General features: G+C 34.7%; 2 protein-coding genes across 2 annotated transcripts in view; one reads left to right on the top strand and one right to left on the bottom strand.

Moving 5' to 3' along the window:
* Nucleotides 1-20,364, bottom strand: part of LOC125683343 (lysophospholipid acyltransferase 2-like) — a 65,218-nt gene that overhangs the window by 42,965 nt on the left and 1,889 nt on the right. Inside the window, exons 2-4 of the mRNA XM_048924405.2 lie at nucleotides 11,043-11,188; nucleotides 4,040-4,210; nucleotides 488-598 (exon numbers count right to left, since the gene is read on the bottom strand). Coding sequence (XP_048780362.2) covers nucleotides 488-598; nucleotides 4,040-4,210; nucleotides 11,043-11,188 — 428 coding nt within the window. The remainder of the gene's footprint in view (nucleotides 1-487; nucleotides 599-4,039; nucleotides 4,211-11,042; nucleotides 11,189-20,364) is intronic.
* The window catches only part of LOC125683338 (protein PHTF2-like), a 35,295-nt gene continuing 33,362 nt past the window's right edge, over nucleotides 18,432-20,364 (top strand). Inside the window, exon 1 of the mRNA XM_056139404.1 lies at nucleotides 18,432-18,803. The gene's annotated coding sequence lies outside the window, so the exon portion shown is untranslated. The remainder of the gene's footprint in view (nucleotides 18,804-20,364) is intronic.

Here is a 20,364-nt window from a genome sequence, read left to right as displayed (position 1 = left end):
ATGTTTTACCTTTAAACTCTTGCAATTATTAGACAGAAATATTATATGGGATAGCAGACAATGCAAGAGCCCAATGACCACCTCTATGCTATAAACCTCGAAAAAACGTATATTGAAAAGAAACGGACCCTAAAATTCCTATCTACCGGTATGCAAACTTGTTTAATTCTTCATTTACATCACTAACTTTCACACCATTTCAAGAAATAATACAGTGTAGTTTTTAAAAGACAAGTTTACATTCAACATTTACGCTTTAAATAACTAAAAAATAAAAACTTTTCCTTGATTGCAGTAAGCATATGGGTTGGAATTGTTTGAACTCAATTTCTTATCTAAATTCGTATATTGCATGAAAATAAATGTTGAGTTTTACGGGGTTTTTTATGTCATTGTCAAAAAAATTTTAAATTTCACATCAGTCCTGTTTTTCCAAGTGTTCTTGAATACATGTATCTTTTCACAATAAATTAATATAATTATTTACTCTATTTTCATAATCTTTTGGTCAGAATTCAAATCTTCATCCTTTTTCTGGGTCCCATCATGCACTGCAAAAGCGATGCTGGTGACTTTCTGTACAAGGATCATGAGAGGCCTGAAAGAGAACAGGAAATGTTTAGTCCTTTCAACGATCTGGATAAATGTACATTTCCGGTACAAGGAGTTGGTTACATACATATACTACTGTTATACAGGAAATACTGTTATGTTTAGTGAATACCTTCAGAGTTTGACATTCATGATTATCACCTCATCATTACCACCCTGAAATGATATTTGATTACCAGTATGCTATAAAGTTAAACCTTCATTGAAAAATGCCTTTTTTGAAAAAAAAATTCTTGCAGCATTACTTGTAGATCATTTTTATGAATATAAAAATATGATATGATATTTTTAAAAAATACAGAATTGTTTGTAGTTTTTCCACATTATTTTGAAATAATTTTATCTGTAGATGTTGCAGTGAAATCACATATTATTTGATAACTTTTAAAGTGATGACTTAACAATGATGCTGATTGGATGAAAAATTTGTTTGATTTCGTAGCCAAAAAAATTTCGTCCAGAGTTCATCTGCACTAAGCACACGAGACTACTTTACTCTGGAATGCGTCTTCCTCGTTCTAATTTTAGTGCTATTTATAGAATGGGAATTTCCACACAGGCATTGTAAACGAAATGTATTCGTTTGATGCATCGTTGCAAACCACAGATTATTGTTTCATTCTATTTAACAAACAGAATGAAACAATATTCCGTGGTTTGCGACAATGTGTTTGATGCTACCAAAAATAAACACAACCAAAGATATAAATATAATACAAATTAATTTAAAGAAACCACACACATTGGCCTAATGATGACGTGGCAGAATAGTCAACTTGATGACGTATGAAGGACACTGACTGGTAGAGGTAGACAGATTGTAAACACCAGTTCCCGGTATGTATCGTCAGCTTTACGAGTCCGATAACATGACGGAGCAAGCAGTGACTTTTGATCTCCGAGATATTAACGAAATTGAACTATGTTGGGACTCAGTCAACAAGGGCAATTTAGATGAAGAGATGTTGAGCTTTTTACTTGATATTGAAATGGAGCCAAGTCACATTCCACCGTACGACACAACCAGTGTTCAACGTCTCCTCGAACGCAATGCAGCATACACCCAGTCACCACTTGTTCTTTTCCTTTATATCTAATTCAGCTTTTAACCATTGCACCTTTGATTTGGCGTATAATCCATTTAATTCTGCACAGTACCTCTACCTAACCTGAATGTACAGCCAGTTTTGTTGTTGTTTTCATTGTTACGTATGGGTATTTCTAAGAGCCAATATTTCAAAAACGTTAATTCAAGCTTTTTGATGAGAGAAATTATTTGTTTTTCTAATCTAAAAACATAATTAAATGATAAGAAATAAAACTTATGATTCTTTATTTGATGCATGTATCAAACGAAAAATTGGATGGAAAACTTTTTCATCAATGTGCTATGCGCATTGATGAAGTTTTCCGTCCAATTTTTCATTTGATACATGCATCAAATAAAGAATTATAAGTTTCATATTTTAAGTCAAATGCAAAATTTAAATTTTACGGCAAAAATATGTTAAAAAATTATAGTATTTTGAGGTTAGAATTTTTGCCTTGATCATTTCATAAACTATTCTCAATGATCATGGTATGAAAGTTTGCTTAGCATCATAGGAAAAGAAAATTTGAACCATTTTGCACACCTAGGTAAGTGAAAAAAATATGAATTTAAATTGAGACTAAATTGACCTCACCATAAATTTTTATAAAAATTGTATTTTCAATAAAATATATAGTGAAATAATAAAATGATGACTTACTTATGGCCAGGTACTGTAGTTCACCCAAATGGTGACCTGGTGACGAGTTTGGATTGTCAGTAAAATTTGTATATATCTAACAAGTGAATACAAATGAAAATGATGTGAAAAGAAATAAAAACCCAGTGGATAAAACTTTGTCTGCTTTTTGCTTTGGTGCGCTAACAGAAGTCATCTTTTAGAATTCCGGAAATGTCAGGTTTACATTTTATTATTCAAGAGCATTAACATCTGGTTGAACAATGCGGGCATGCTGCCTTATTGGGGCAAAAAAAAAAAAAAACACCAACTGGGATAGCCTAAACAATCTCAGAAAACATTACACTTTAAAGGAAACCTTATTGACCCAGGGCATCCATGGCTCATTTATGAGGATGAGAAAATGTTTTGTTCTTACTGCCAAAATGCTCCAACTTTAATCTGATTGGGCTCAACATCGTTCAAACTTGAATTTGTAAAATGAAATATATAAGATACTGATTTCAGACCCAAAGAAAAGACAAGTGTAAACTTTATGAACCGATACAATGGTTGAAATTCATGCTGTTGTGAGAATGAGAATAGTGGGTTTTTTTTAAAATTTAGAGTCCTTTAAAGGTACAAAAGAACAACAAACATACATACAGTAAACTACAGAGAGGGGAAGAGATCTAAATGGTAGAAAGTGAAGTTGAAAAACAGATCAATGTTAGTCAGAGCGAAGGAAAGAGAATGTAGTGGTAGAGAGCATGGAAAGGTTGAGAGAATGAGATTGATTATAAGGAGAATGTAGTGGTAGAGAGCATGGAAAGGTTGAGAGAATGAGATTGATTATAAGGAGAATGTAGTGGTAGAGAGCATGGAAAGGTTGAGAGAATGAGATTGATTATAAGGAGAATGTAGTGGTAGAGAGCATGGAAAGGTTGAGAGAATGAGATTGATTATAAGGAGAATGCAGTGGTAGAGAGCATGGAAAGGTTGAGAAAATGAGATTGATTATAAGGAGAATGTAGTGGTATAGAGCATGGAAATTAAGGTTGAGAGAATGAAGTTGATTAAAAGGAGATGGGCGACAGTGAAAAAGGTGTATGCAAGGAGAGAGTTATAGAGATTCTGTTTAAAACTGAAATAGAAATGCAATAAACACATTTAGTCCTTTTTGTTTGTTATTTTTGTTTGGGCGTACTGAAACCCATTCGGGCAACCTGAGATCATTACCTAGGTTGCCCGAATGATGATTCCAAATTCTGTCAAACTCTGTTTCTTCACAAATTATATAACTTATGTACAATCCCCATTATATCTAGTGGTTCGTTGTTTGTTTGTTTTAAGTCCCGTAGAGAATTTTTCACTCATAATGATCGAGACATCACCAGTTGTAGATGAGGTACCACAAATTTAGACCTAGTATGCTTAGCACTTCTGGCCGTAACAGTAAGGGTTCTTTAACATGCTAATGTCTGCTGCAACATGGAACCTCTGTTTATAAGGTCATATCTGAAAAACCCATGATTCTCAATTTTAAATGCATGCAGAGCGTTTGGCAAAGAGAAATCACTACCTAGGTATGACGTAGCCATGGCACTAGCGGGATTCGAACTCATGACCTCTCGGTTACAACCTTACTCTCTTCCAGTGAGCTACCACGACCGGTTTGTGTCTAGTGATTATCTTTAATAATTATATAATGTACAAACCCAGTTATATCTAGTGAATATCCTCCATAATCATAGTACTGACGGTAAAGATGCATGACACAGAGATATCCCATACTAAAGATGAATACCATCCCGTGGAATTTGTCACGTGGAGCGTGGAGAAACAAAGCATAGCACAGCCATCCCATCAGGACCACGTGGATCACCTGACTAAAATAGAAAAAAATCAAGAATATCAGTCAAACTGATGGATACACCCCGAAATGCATCTAACCAATGAACTACTTCATATGACGAATACCTCACACAATGATCAATAACTGCTGAAATGTTGTTGAAATGAAGGTTTCTTTTTCATATATAAGGTATGTTGACCTTAAAAAAAGACCTTGAGTGACCTTTGTCTGAAAGACATTTCTCTATTACTTATTTGTGTGATACATAACCAGTTAAAAAACTTTTGAAATATGGTAATTTTTCTTTGTATAAGGTATATGTCCTGAGTGACCTTGACCTTTCGAAATTGACCGTGAGAGACCTTGACTCAAAAGATCAATGTTGAAATATTGTTGAAATGAGGTATCTTTTTATTTTCATATATAAGGTATGTGATCTGAGTGACCTTGAACTTTACAAAAATGACTTTGAGTGACTTTGGTCTGAAAGCCATTTGCCTATAATTACTTATTTGTGTGATATATGATCAATACCTGTTCAAAAACTGTTGAAATATACAACTTTTTACTTATGTAAGGTATATGCTCTGAGTGACCTTGACCTTTCCAAAAGTCACTGTCTCAAGGAATATTTGTGATCAATTATGATAAATTTCTGATGAAAGGTTTAGAAGAAAGGAACTTTTATATCAAAAACTGTTGAATTAAGGAACTTTTATGTTCTGAATGACCTTGACCTTTCCAAAATGACCTTGAAAGACCTTGGTCCAAAAGCCCTTGTCTCAAGGAACATTTGTGATCATGCAATTATATCAATTTCTGATGAAAGGTTTAGAATATGAGCTCGGACGGACAGACAAACAGACATGATGACTATACTATGTACATGTATATGCTTTTTTCAGGGAGCATATGAAGGAGTTAATATAAAGGAAGTGGAGAAACCAAACATAATGCAGACCTTCTATACAGACAGTGTGGATAACAGATGGTTGAAATCAAACTTAAGCCTAAATTTCCATTTCAACATCCATTTATAAATGACATAAGCAAATAATTTTACTTTTAGAGTTCTGCACAGAATTGAAGAAATGCTGGCCATAAATCATAATTAGGGTGAGAGCTAACATTGGTTTATCCTGCTTCCCAATCCCATTCAGTATTGAGTAAAATTAAGTTGTAGACAAGGTATATATAACATACATCACTATCTAGCTGCCCAGCTGATAGCATGAGTAGGCACACAACACTGTCCAGCTAATAGAGCGGGCACACAACACTGTCCAGCTGATAGAGCGGCCACACAACACTGTCCAGCAAATAGAGAGGGCATACAACACTGTCCAGCTAATAGAGCTGGCACACAACACTGTCCAGCTGATAGAGCGGCCACACAACACTGTCCAGCTGATAGAGGGGCACACAACACTGTCCAGCTGATAGAGCGGCCACACAACACTGTCCAGCAAATAGAGTGGGCATACAACACTGTGCAGCTAATAGAATGGGCACACAATTAACACACTGTCCAGCTAATAGAGCGGGCACACAACACTGTCCAGCTGATAGAGCAGGCACACAACACTGTCCAGCTGATAAAGTAGGCATACAATACTGTTGTTAATTGGGCATCATTTGAATTCAAATGGATAGCCAATTACTTGAAATTGAGTCAATTGCGTGTCACTTGAATTTGAATTGACTGCCCATAACTTGAATTTGAATCGACTGTCCATTAACACAATACTGTTGTTAATTGCCTATCACTTGAATTTAAATTGACTGTCTAATCACTTGAATTTTAATTGGTTGCCCCTCACTTGAATTTGAAATGACTGCCCATCACTTGAATTTAGATTGACTGCCTATCACTTGATTGATTGATTGACGTCCTGCTCGAGAATTTCTCTCTCATATGGAGACGTCACCACTGCCGGTGAAGGGCTGCAAAATTTCGGCCTATTCTCGGCGCTGAGGGCCTTTGAGCAAGGAGGGATCTTTATCATGCCACACCTGCTTTGACACAGGACCTCTGTTTTTACGGTCTCATCCGAAGGACCGCCCCATTTAGTCGCCTTCTACGACAAGCAAGGGGATACTCACGAGGACCTATTCTAACCCGGATCCACGCAGGATGCCTATCATTTAAATTTGAATTGTCTGCCTAATCACTTGAATTTGAATTGGTCTTCCTCTCACTTAGATTTGAATTGAATGACTATCACTTGAATTTGAATTGACTGTCCATCATTTGAATTTGAATTGACTGCTCATCACTTGAATTTGAATCAACCACCTAATTACTTGAATTTGAATTAATTGCCCATCACTTGAATTTGTACATGTAAACAATTGATAGCAGCAAGGTCCATATTCATTTAACATATCTTCTTACTTTAATAATGTTTGTAAATGTAAGCTGTTTTTATGTTAATTTTGGGCTTAACCCCCACAAAATTTAATGCACCTGAATCACAATATTACTAGGAAGAGAACAATTCACTACATGTAGTTTATTTCAACAAAGAAAACACAGCTGATATTGAAACTCTTAACTCGTCAGCTGAAATATATGTATTATGAAAAAAACAAATAACAGATGTTTATCACAGCTATACTGCACCACAAGAGTCCAAAAAAGTCTGACAAATAACGATGTTGACCTTTATTATGATTACCTTTCTGTGACACATAGGGGCCTATTGTCACACCAACTGACTGTATAACTCTGCATGTAAAAAAAAAACAGCCTTAAAGTACAGGTCTGGATTTATCAGAATTTATACACTGGACAAAAACTGTGGGGAACCCATAGATCTACCATTATATCTAATACTGTAATATGATTCTATGACTATACCATGTAATACTGTGTGTATATATAAATGAACTAACTTGTACTATGACTGCACCTTAAGATCTTATAGACTACGGCATGTGTGTATGCAGATACAAGATTATTTCCTTTTAATCATTTTTGCCACAGGTGCTTTGGTATACAATATATATCATACTTAGATAACAATACATAGATTAAAATGAACTTTTAAATTAATATTCTCTGTCAGATAAGGCCCCTGACATGCTGAAATCTACACAGGAAATGCACAGTGCATAGATTAAAATGATATGAATGATGAGAGGAAAAATGAGCGAGCTCACATACCCTTAATGTCCCCACAAAGAATGACACTACTATGCAAAAGATACAACCAATATGAATTTACAATGAATTTGCACACCTAAACAGACTGTGCTGCTTTACACCCTTATGTCTATAAAAATGATGTACAAACTGAATTCCTCTTTAGAATTACCTAAGCATTATGAAATCGGGAAAAAAATATAACAATAGATCTTGAGTTCAAATCCCCCAGAGTCTTTTGTTCATATGTGTTGAATTAAATTTATTTGAAAATCATGTTTTTATCCAGATTTGTATATTTTTTTGGCCATTTTGGCATATGTACTTATTGTATATCATCAGATCTTTTATAATTAAATCAATTGGTACTGATTTGAGAAACTATTTCTGGGTGTAGTGAGCCACCTTAACGGTGACAATGCTATAACATTGACATTGGACCTGAAATAACATAATTCCATTTTTATTTTTTCAAAAGCCTGAAGTTGTTTTCTACTTATTATACATGTAAAAATTTAAGGCACACATAATTGTATATAATGATTAACTTCCATCCCTTCCTTCAATTTTAAGATATCCATAATTCTAACAAGATGTACTGTGAGCAATGCTCACTAAGAATACCCCCCGCTTACCCCAATCTCCCAAAGGGTGTTGTTAATAGGTATAAATTACCTCTTTCCTGAGTGTCAAAATATGGTATGCCTTTGTAGAAGAAAATGGAAGATATAGTCTGAACACAAATCCATGGCATAAACCTATAATTTTGACCTTGAGATCAAAGGTCAAGGTCATAAAGAGGTCATGAATGTACATGACACATAGTCTCATGGTGATACACCCATGTCTTATGGTATAACTATGTCAAAACCCTATAATCAATTTTGACCTTGAGGTCAAGGTTCAAAGTCATATAGAGGTCATGAAGGTACTCGACACATCGTCTCATGGTGATACACTCATGTGTCAAATATGGTATGCCTATGTCAAAGAACAAAGAAGTCATGGCCCTGACACGAATCCATTGTAAAAACCTTTAATTTTGACCTTGAGGTCAAGGTCATATGGAGTGTTCATGAAGGTACATGACACATCATCTCATGGTGATACACTCATGTGTCAAATATGGTATGCCTATGTCAAAGAACAAAGAAGTTATGGCCCAGACACGAATCTATTGTAAAAAACCTTTAATTTTGACCTTGAAGTCAAGGGTCAATGTCATATAGAGGTCATGAAGGTACTTGACACATCGTATCATGGTGATCTACCTGTGCGCCAAATATGGTATGCCTAAGTCAAAGAACAAAGAAGTTATGGCCCGGACACGAATCTGCACAGACAGAGTGATTCCTATATAATTAAATTAAAATGCTTATTTCGGCAAGCAATTTCTCTCTTCCCGCAATGTCTATGTATGAATCAAGAGTACTGAAAAGTATCTGAAATGCAGAATTTGAAATCGAGGCCAAACTGTTTATTCCCATCTTGGACCAATTGAAAGCGTTGTTCTCGATGAGAACCATTCGTTCCCTATCTCAAAGCATTCCGTTCCCGATAACAAGCGCTCCGTTCTCGCTGAGAACCGTTCCATTCAAACTGTCCAGCATTCGTTCCCGTTCAATATTCATTCACGATTCCACTGATGTAGTAGTACGCTTCAGGGTCTGGATCTACACAGTAAATCCTTATTAACTACAAAGTTTCATGAAATTCTGTTGAACGATTTCAGAGGACTTAACAAACAGACGAGTCAAAAAGAATACACCCTCCACAACTCATTGCAGGGGTATAATTATGATGAACATATCATACAATTTACCAGTGCTGTACTTGAACTAATTGGTCTGGCATCTTTATATTCCTTACAGTAAATCAATCACTTTGGTCATGTTTACTTAAATGCAATGTGCATTGAAGGACAGAGGTTTGATCAAGAGCACTTGTATCTGCATGGTGTTACCAGGGATATTTTTAGAGTCTCTAAACAGCCTCAAAATCTGCCCTATATTCCCAAAGCTCAAAAACACATGATTTTCCCAAATGACACCTAAACATTTCCAAAGGATGATCAAAAATAGAATGCAAATCAAACTTAAATTTGTTTCTTTTTGTGAAGAAATCATTACACAGGATACTTTTCATCTATTTTAAATTTGGGATCAGTATTCTATAAATCTGTCTGCGTGACAAACAAGCTCTGAGGTCCAGACATAAATTGGCCATCTGAGTACCAAATGACATCAGAAGGCATTTTATCCTTGAATTTTAAGAAAATGGTTTGTATATTTTAATTACAAAAGAATACATTTTTTGCATTCTGGTACAAAGATATTTTTTTAATGTTCAGTGAAAATGCAGGGAATGCATGTGTCTTGAAATTATTATACAATATACAGAATTCAACCAATCACTCTTTCCCATAGATCATGAAATGTTCAACTTTGATAGAAGTCTTTCTGCTCTACATCACTATGCATTCAGTTTTTCTTAATATGTGCAGTTGTTGAATAGATTTTTTAAAAATGATCAATTTTTGGCAGTTTTTGCCCCGCCCCTTAGGCCCCAAGGGTGAAAGAATCCTGAAATTTACAATTTATGTCCCCTTTGTCTTAAACATGCTTCACATCACATTTGAAAAGAATTTTAAAGGTAGTTATCAAGAAGTTTAACATGTTTAATTATTAATGCATGAGCATGACAAACAAGAGGTACTGTGAGCAATGCTCACTAAGAATACCCCCCGCTTACCCCAATCTCCCAAAGGGTGTTGGTAATGGGTATAAACTACCTCTTTTCTGAGTGTAAAAAACAAATGGCATGACAAACCGAACCATATTGCTACTTCGATGTCCAGTGCACGTGACCTTTGACCTTTTGACCCCAAAATCGATAGGGAACATCTTCATCCCATGGGTAGTCCATATGTATGATATGGTGACTGTAGGTGGAAAGGATAATGCTTTAGAGCCCGGAAACCATATTGCTACTTCGATGTCCAGTGCGCGTGACCTTTGACCTTTTGACCCCAAAATCGATAGGGAACATCTTCATCCCATGGGTAGTCCATATGTATGATATGGTGACTGTAGGTGGAAAGGATAACGCTTTAGAGCCCGGAAACCATACTGCTACTTCGATGTCCAGTGCGCTTGACCTTTGACCTTTTGACCCCAAAATCGATAGGGAACATCTTCATCCCATGGGTAGTCCATATGTATGATATGGTGACGGTAGGTGGAAAGGATAATGCTTTAGAGTCCGGAAACCATTGCGTCTACAGACGGACGGACGGACGGACAACCCGATTCCAGTATACCCCCCCCACAACTTGTTGCGGGGGGTATAATAACTTAAATGACAACAGACGAAAACCAATAGTAATTGGTCACCAGAGTGACTCAAGTGACCTAAAAATGCCCCATAACTAAACATATTATCATCCTTAAAATAGATAAGGATCACAGTAAAAACAAGAAGCCTACATTTTTATAATTCAAAACAAGAAATAGCTAGGTCTTCAAGTGTTAAACAATGATCAAATCTCAAGTGTCTGCGCCTGGATTTCTTAAAACAAGTCGAAACCTGAACTTAAGTCAGAGATTTAATTAAAATTTTGACTGCTCAAATAACAGTACACACAAACTAAAGTTTGAGATTTTTCAAGAAATCCAAGCCAGAGCTGAGAGTACAAATAAATATCAACAAAATGAGGCCTTACTATCCAAAGCAAAAAAAGGTCAGGATGAAGCCCATCACCAGTTCCAAAGCATGTCGATACACCACATCTATCTGCTTCGGCGACCAGATTGTTCTGAAGTAGTACCCCAGGAACAAGGCTAACAGTTGGCACACCAGGAAGTTTATCTGAAACGAAAAATATAAACTTGCATAGAAAAAAGTTTCTCAGAGCTGGGCATGACTCAAATCTTCAATAGCCTTGGCGATCATGCTTACAATTCTACAAATGAACTCCCTCTCCTGTACATTACATGTACATTTCATATCATTTTGGGTCCTACGTTCAAATATACTGTGTCCTACTTTCAAATATATCATGCCCAACTTTTATACATGCAGTGTCTGCATGACCTTTATATATACGATGTCCAACTTTCATATATATACAACATCTGACTTTCATTTATATATATATTATTATGGATAATTTGTCAGAGTTATATACCTAGCTCGACTATCGCATCAGACTTATATATATATACAGCACATATCAACCACGCAAGATTTTAATTTAATACATGCACAGGGGCTAAGCCCATTTTAGGCCGGAACTCTGTAATACCATAAATAATAGATCTTTATTTATGGTATTACAGAGTTCGGGCCCAAAACGGGCTTAGCCCCTGTGAATACATGTATAACATCTCTGACTTTTGTACGAATTGTGTCTGACGCATCCGACTTTCATTTATAGCCTGTCCGACTTTTACATAATATATCACATCTGACTTTCGTTTATAGTGCGTCCAACTTTTACATAATATAACACATCTGACTTTCGTTTAGAGCGCATCCAACTTTTACATACATGTATAACACATCTGACATTCATTTAAAGAGTGTCCGACTTTTACATACATGTATGAAAGGTGAAGATAACGAACAGTGATCAATCCCATAACTCCTAAAAGCAATACAAAATAGAGAGTTGGGCAAACACGGACCCCTGGATATACCAGAGGTGGGATCAGGTGCCTAGGAGGAGTAAGCATCCCCTGTCGACCGGTCACACCCACCGTGATTAGATAAACGGAGTTGTCCATAGTCAAAATCAGTGTGCCAAGAACGGCCTAACAATCGGTATGAAACACGTCAGACAGCATTTGACCCAATGATAGGTTGTACTGGCAAACTAGATCATTGTAACAACCATAGAATTTGCGAAATGCTGATTTTAAATGAGACTGTTGAAACCCCTGCACCATCAACTTGTTTATCAGTAGCCTGCTTTGATTTAAAAACCGATCATACGCAGAACAGGCTATTGCGTATCAAATCAGTTGAGAGATATAAACACCATATGCAGGTGATAATGGAATATTGCTACAATAAAAATGTGGAAAATTGACGATAAAGAATTTGAAATCATCCCATTTGTCATAAAGTTGAGTTGTTAGTTTGCCGCTTATATCTACTTTCAATAAAATATCCTAAGTATGAAGCAAATGTGGACGACTGCAGTGTCTTTAATTTCGAGTTCACTGAGATATATTGAATCGACATATGAATGAAAATTGTTATTAATAGATAATATGTCGTTGATATATCTAAATGTCAAACTGAAGGTCACAGCAAGAGATTTTTTCTTTTCTCGTAGAAGTTTTTGAATAAATTCTGCTTCATAAGAATATAAAAACAGGTCAGCTAACAAAGGAGCACAATTTGTGCCCATGGGGATTCCAACAGACTGTGGGAAGACCTGCATGATCACCGAAGACCACGAAGACATTGTCAATGAGGAACGCACCTGACTTTTGTTTATAGCACATCCAACTTTTACATAGTACATATATATAACACATGACTTTCATTTATAGCGCGTCCGACTTTTACATACATGTATATCACATCTGACTTCCATTTATAGTGTGTTTGAATTTTACATATAACGCATCTGACTTAATTTAAAGTGCGTACGACTTTTACGTAGAACACATCTTACTTCTATCTATAGTGTGTCCGACTTTTACATATAACACATCTGACTTTCATTTATAGCATGTCCAACTTTTACAATAACACATCTGACTTTCATTTATAGTGTGTCCAACTTTTACATAGATGTATAACACATTTGACTTTCATCTATAGCATGTCAGACTTGGAATGGGACATCAATTCACATGAAGCAGTACAGCCTCTCACGTGATGTCATAATTCCACACTGTATAGTCTTGTATTACATGTATATTTATAAATTCATGAGTAAAATATCTAAAATATCTCCAATAGTCAATAATCATTTGATATGTAATTTCTTGTTCTGACATTCAGTAAATCATTATTAATATGTGCCATAAATTGCCTTATCAGTTGTCAGAGAAACCATTGTGGCACTTCACGAAGTTTCACAAAATAGATTGATTAACGGTAATGAAAATGGTCTTGGTATTTTATGAACAAACCAATTTCAGAGTGAGTAAAATGTTATCAAAACAAAAGTATCCGGTACAACAGTAAATTATTGCTTAAATAATAAATACACACTTAATATGTGATTTGCATTTGACTGTCATATATGATATGTGCATTAAACTGCCAAAACAAATACAAAACGTATGACTTTGACCTTCCAGTGGAGTATGAATTTCTGAAAAGTGCCAGGGTATAGCTCTATAATGTCAGTTCATATCTATGGAGGAATACTGCACCAGAGAAATCTGATATAGATGAAAAGTGGAGGAATACTACACCAGAGAAATCTGATATAGATGAAAAGTGGAGGATACACCTACAATAATATTTTGAAATTGAATAGTCAAAAAAATAAAATTTTATAAAAAAAAAAAAAAAAAAAAATTCAAACCCCTGCTGCATTTGAACCAGTGACCTAAAGATTAGCCTCAACATGTTAACCGACTGAGCTACCCAGCTAGGCAATCATATTGAAAATTAAGGAATATACAAATATTGCTGATATGAAAATGTTTGAAAAGGAAATCAGCCATTACGACAATGTAGTGTGTTTAAGTACCAATATATATCTGCATGCACTTTAAGAACACACAACAAGCACAGACTTTTATTTCATTCACCAGCATCTCTAGTCATATGTAGTACTAACATAATTTTCCCATATTTCACAGCTCAAAGACGGATGAGAGCTTATAACTTTTAATATAATGGATTTTCTCTTCGGTTTTGTTTTCTGCGTTTTTGCAACATCCAATGGGGATCCACTCATAAAATGACATTCATAGAAAGACAACAATATATGAATAACACACATCATTAAAATATATACCATGGAATCAATATATTTCATTGGGGGGGGGGGGGGGGGGGGGGGGGGGGTTCTCGGATATCCTGGATATCCCAAGAAATTCAAACCACAACAAATATATAATTCTTCATGTTTCAATGTATAGAGAAGATATCCACGAAATTACATCCCAACAACACAATAAATTCTCAACAATCCACAAAAATTGAGCCCCACAAATTTAAATGATTTAACAGCTAGTACATGTCATAATCATTTAAAAGTTACTGGTATCAGCTTTGGTTTTTAGTAACACCCCTCTTTCTCAAGCACCCCTACTCATGCACCCATCTCTTTCAGATATCCCAGACCTGTGCCTCATGCATCCCCACCCACCCTTCCAGACACCACTGTTAACCAAGGACATGAGTGCTATCATTACAATCATACACGTACTACAAGCATTCAGCAACGCTTAACACGTCACCATATCCTGTTTTTTTGTTAAATAGATTTTATCATGTATTTTTCTATAAAAATAAAAACTTCTTTATAAAAAAAATTGTGCCTAAATAGAAATTTCATCATGCACTTCTAAATAAAACTTCCTCTGTCAATACAAAAAGACTATGTGCTTAAATTCAATTGCATAATTTTGAAATTTTATAATGTATTTCAAAAAAAAAAAATAATGAAAGGAAAGAAAAAAGACATCTTCAATGTACAGAACAACTATGGGTTCAAGAATCTATTGCATAATTTTGAGAGAGAAATATATAGTGACCCCGATATTAACCATTTCATAATTCACTTCTGACCTTCTGTTCTGATGTAGGTTTTTAACCATATTATAAATTAATCCAGTCAATTCATGTACTTATAAAGGTTTAATCTCTCCTTGTCTCTTCTTCTTGTTTGTTGTGAATCTAATCTGTTTGTATGTCTGTTTTCTATAATTTTACTCTAGAGACAATAAAATGTTTTCAGGTGGGGGCGGGGGGAGGGAGGGGGAGGGAGGGTATCATACTGTACAGAATTGATAGCAAGTGTATTGATGTATGTATCTCAAAAAACAGGGGGGTTCAACTTCCTTACAATTCACATCACAGGATAACAGCAGGTTTAATAACAGAAAATATTCCAACAAAAATTTGATGAAGCATACAAATTTACATCATGAAAATATACAATGTCAAAGCACTCCAGGATGATATTAGATAAACAGCAGTTAATGTACTAACAAAATATAAGTGATCGGACAAGAGAGTCAAAGACGGGACAGTCTAGGACCTTCAAAATGCCTGACCCGACAGATCTGGCAGGACCTTTCCATCACGAAACTTGCAGACTGTCGAACCAAACTACTGGTATCACCCTGACATTTTCCAACAGCCTTCACATCATATCAGAGTATGGCAAGATTTACAACCCTTTCTTAATGTCATGAAAGCCTTGAGATTCCATGATTAACATGAAAAGTCTTTGTAATTAGAAACCTTCAGCAGACACTGAGGTGTATGCACATACAGTGTCAAACCTTGACATTGTATACAACTATTTAATCATGCTAATTTATTGTCAGTCATTATATATCAAAAGTTTATGCTAACACTATGTAAAATTTCACATTTTCATTAAAAAAAATTAATTTGTGGTTGCAGAATGTGGTTTTATCATGTATATGTGTACAGGGCAATGTCTGCACATCTGAATAGATTATCTGACCAACAGACTTGCAACTTCTGCTTCTGAAACTGTCACATGCTTTGTATCAAGTAAGAACAATCAAGCACATAATGTAAAGAAGTCATCAGCTACATCAAAACTGAGTTAACCGAAATAAAAGATGGAACATCTAAACTAAAACGAATAAAACATGATGCACCTAAACTTAAGGTAGCTCACTACACTAAAGCTTATACTCGATCTGTATGACACCATGTCACAAGATGGCGATTTAAATGTTTTGTGAAATTATTTGTATTGATCGATTTGTTTGTTTATCATCGTAGCTCAGTGGTTAATTAAAGCATTGGGCTGGTGAACCACAGATCTAAGTTCAAATCCCACAGTCTGTTGTTCATATGTGTTAAAATAATTTTTTTGAAAATCATGTTTTTATCCAAATTTGTATATTTTTTTGCCTTTTTGGCATATATACTTATTGCATATCATCATATCTTTTATAATTAAATCAATTAGTACTGATTTGAGAAACTATTTCTGGGTGTAGTGAGCCACCTTAAACATATTTATAAAACAAGATGCACCTTAATTAACTTAAACATGTAAAACAGTGCACCTATAAATTTAAACATGGTGAACCAACATGACCAAAGACCAGCTTTCTCAATAATTAGTATCACATGTGATTTGAAATTAATTATCTGAATTGAGAATATTCATAACATATCAAAGGGTTATGGGACTTGTATAATTTGTATGAGTTGGGTTGAAGACACACACAAGCTTGCAAGTTCATTTTACACCCAACTCATGCAAACAATTTTAATATACTTTCAATAACTGCTTATATAGCTAGAACATAATTCAGGGACAGTTGCACAAGTTAGTTAAGTTTAACTGATGTGTTACCTTCAAGTCAACACTATATGAATGTTCAAGTTAATAGCAAGTTAACTGTCAGTTAAAGTTATAACCTTCATGCAACTGGGTCCTGTTGTTTTATGTTGATAATTCATTCATTTTCTCATCAAGCTTAGAAACTGGGGCATTATTGAGCTGTGACATGAGCAATATCGTAGACTAACATAATTATGCACATTTCAGTGTTCACTGCTCCAATGAATTGATCAATACTCGTAAAATCTTTCAAATTATAAACAGTAACATTTCTGGTCTTTATAACGATATCTAGTCATTGACAGATATAACATCAAAACAGGCTACCAGAACTTATATACCAAGCGATATCTGGCCTGCCATCCTTGATTAAACTAGACTGCAATAACACTTAACTTGTACTTGGAACGTTTCATTGTAGATGCTACTATTTCACGAAAAAATTGACAATCAAATATGTTACAGCTATACTGCATGCTTAAACTAGATATAGAATTTAGAGGCATTATTATCACATCGGTCACATGATGTTCTTCATTAGAAGACTTTTAAAAGATTTCTTACCCTCAAATTAATTCCAACAAAAAAGTTGACCCTGTATTATGACCGAACGTAACCCTACCCCCAAAGCCTCATGATTTAACAAATTTGAATCCACACAACTTAGGGGATCATGCATATTATCTATAACAATATTGCTATCATGGTTCTGCTGTTGTGTTCTAATTTAAAGAAGATTTTTAAAATGATGTTTATGTCTGTATTCATGTGACACTGTGTGTGTGTGTGTGTGTGTGTGTGTGTGTGTGTGTGTGTGTGTGTGTGTGTGTGTATATATATATAATATATTATATATATATATATATACACACACACATATATATATTACTTATTCGTCCAAAGAGATGATCCAAAATCTTTTTGGACAAATAAGGCACGTCCTAATTCGCTCCGCTTTTAACATTGATTGACAAGCCTAAAAACCAAAAACATGTAGTCTGCGTTGTAAATATGATTGTAGATTAGTGTAGTTGTAGTGCTAGATGTATTTATATGTAGTTTTTGTTATTATTCTCTGTTAACATTGGCCACATTATGTAATTCTTTTTGTTTGCCCTGAAGAAGGGACGGGTCGTCCCGAAGATTTGACAATCTGGTTGTTCGTGTCGTAACTTGGTCATTTTAGTGCTTTGTATATAAATATATATATATATATATATATATATATATAAAAACTTTGATCCTTATATCTAGCCCTACTCTTAAACCATTAAAGGTCCATAATTTGAAAAAGATCCTATATTTAAACACAATATACAAAGTTTGGTCCAACCCTGAAGTCAAAACCTCTATCCCAGGGATCGTGAAATTTACAAGTTTGACTGAGGCCTTCCTGTTCTACATGACTATGTATTTAGTTTTTCTTACAATTGTTGTACAGAAGAATTTTTTGAACAATTGTCAAGTTTTTGCCTTGCCCCTAATTATTACAGGATGCAGTCTCAGAGTCCTGAACTTTACAAACTGTGTCCCCTTTATCCCAAAGATGCTTAATTCATACCAACTTTTGAAAAGAACTGGATGGATAGTCACATTATTTTCTATAAGCTCCATAGTCACAATGTTGAAATTTCAGAGACATATATGTACTTCTAACAGAAATATCACAAGATAGCATACATACGACAACCTTATCAATTCTCTAACTTTTACATGACTATCTTGTCAGGACTGATAAAGTGCATATTAATGCTGAAAAGTTTTTAACAATAAAACAGGGTTTCACAGATGAGGCATTGTGTTCTGGATTCAGTGATATTTACATATGGTAATCATGAATTTTAATGCCAGACCTGATAACATAACACGGCGGGGGAAACAGGCCGGTCCATTCTGGTACACTGCGAGCAACTTGCATCACTGGAGATTTATATCTGACATTAACACCAAAATCAGGTAAGAATCTATCCTCTACTGAGAATTTGACGGAATAATACAAATCCATTTTTTTTTTTTTTTTATGTTTATTTTGCTTATATAATGAAATTTACAATATGCTTTGAGTCTTTCAATTTCTAAAAGTCCCATGCAAACTGAAACACACAGCTTCAACAAATTTTGATTGTTGATGTTATATGTAGCCATGATAGGTTTCCAGTCCTCTGGTGATAAGCTACATTGTACATGTAGATATATGTGGTGTGGAAATTCTGTCTTTACCTAGCTCTGACCATATTCATCCATTTTCTTTGAATGAAAACTGTGCATGTCCCCAATTTAAATTTTTTTTTTAAAATAATCAAAACATTAAAATTGCTTGAAAATTCTTGAAATGAGCCTGTTACAATTATCTATATATTGAGTATCACAATCAATCTGATCACTTAACATATATTTTTGTGTGTCACTTTCACCTAATTTTAAAGTAGTTATATAGGTCCCTGATATTTCCATACCCTGCTGTATGATCTAGTCACAATTTACCTGTTCTTCGACTCTCAGATGAGTCTGTACATCACAATTGAGGAAAGTACATATCAACATATTAGTGTTTTTCATACATAAGAATTAATACCAAATTTAGGAAAATTATTTTCCTTGCAAAAATTGTGTCAAATTTTCCAAGGTGATTAAGGAGGTACTCTACATTGTCATAATGGCTGACTTCCTTTTAAAATATGGATCAAAATATAAATATCAGGGTTGGGCGGTTAAAACCGCCCCCCGGTTTTAACCGTCCCGGTCAATACTCCCTAAGTGGTCAATACTGGTCAATTGAGATTTAAACTGTCCATTTTCCTATTTTTGTATATTTTTTGCAAAGATAAATTAAGCCTTTTCATTATGATATATGGATCAATTGGTTATCAATAATTTTCATTATATAATTAGATGTAATTTCATAAGTTTAATATATTTGGTTTGCTGAAACTGTGACCATAATATCTTCAGAACTATAAAAGAGGGTCACATATAGCATAACTAGATAATAGGATCTTCTTATACATGTACCTGGACAGATTAAGAATAACAGGACATTAAATAAACACAGTGATTTAATATGAATTGGATGACTGATGCTGTAGATAAACAATGTGTTGCAATGTACAGAGCAGGAGATGTACCTGAGCACAGGAAACAGAGTTGACAGTTGTTAATTAGCATACTCTGGGACCAGAGAGGACCAGTGTACATGTTATTGTTTAAGAAAACATCACCAGCACACCCCCTAAAATGTTTTATTTAACAGTTAAATGAAGATTTGAAACAATAGGTAGTTCTTGATAAACTAAAGAATTTGAACAGAAATAGAAAACACTTCCCCCATCATACTATCTATGGCTTCAACAAAACATTTTGGAATTTCTATGATATTGTTGAGGACAACAAGACCACAGCAAGATGTAAAGACTGCAATGCTGTTGTCAGTGCCAAAGTAATACGGCCACGAAACAGTTTTTAATTTTTACAATAAACTTTTATATCTTCCCCTATTTAATTGAGTCATTTACATTAT

The sequence above is a fragment of the Ostrea edulis genome, chromosome 6 (genome assembly GCF_947568905.1).
Source record: "Ostrea edulis chromosome 6, xbOstEdul1.1, whole genome shotgun sequence".
NCBI classification, from domain to species: domain Eukaryota; kingdom Metazoa; phylum Mollusca; class Bivalvia; order Ostreida; family Ostreidae; genus Ostrea; species Ostrea edulis.
Note: the sequence above shows the minus strand (reverse complement) of the source record. Positions and strands in the feature narration are given on the sequence as shown.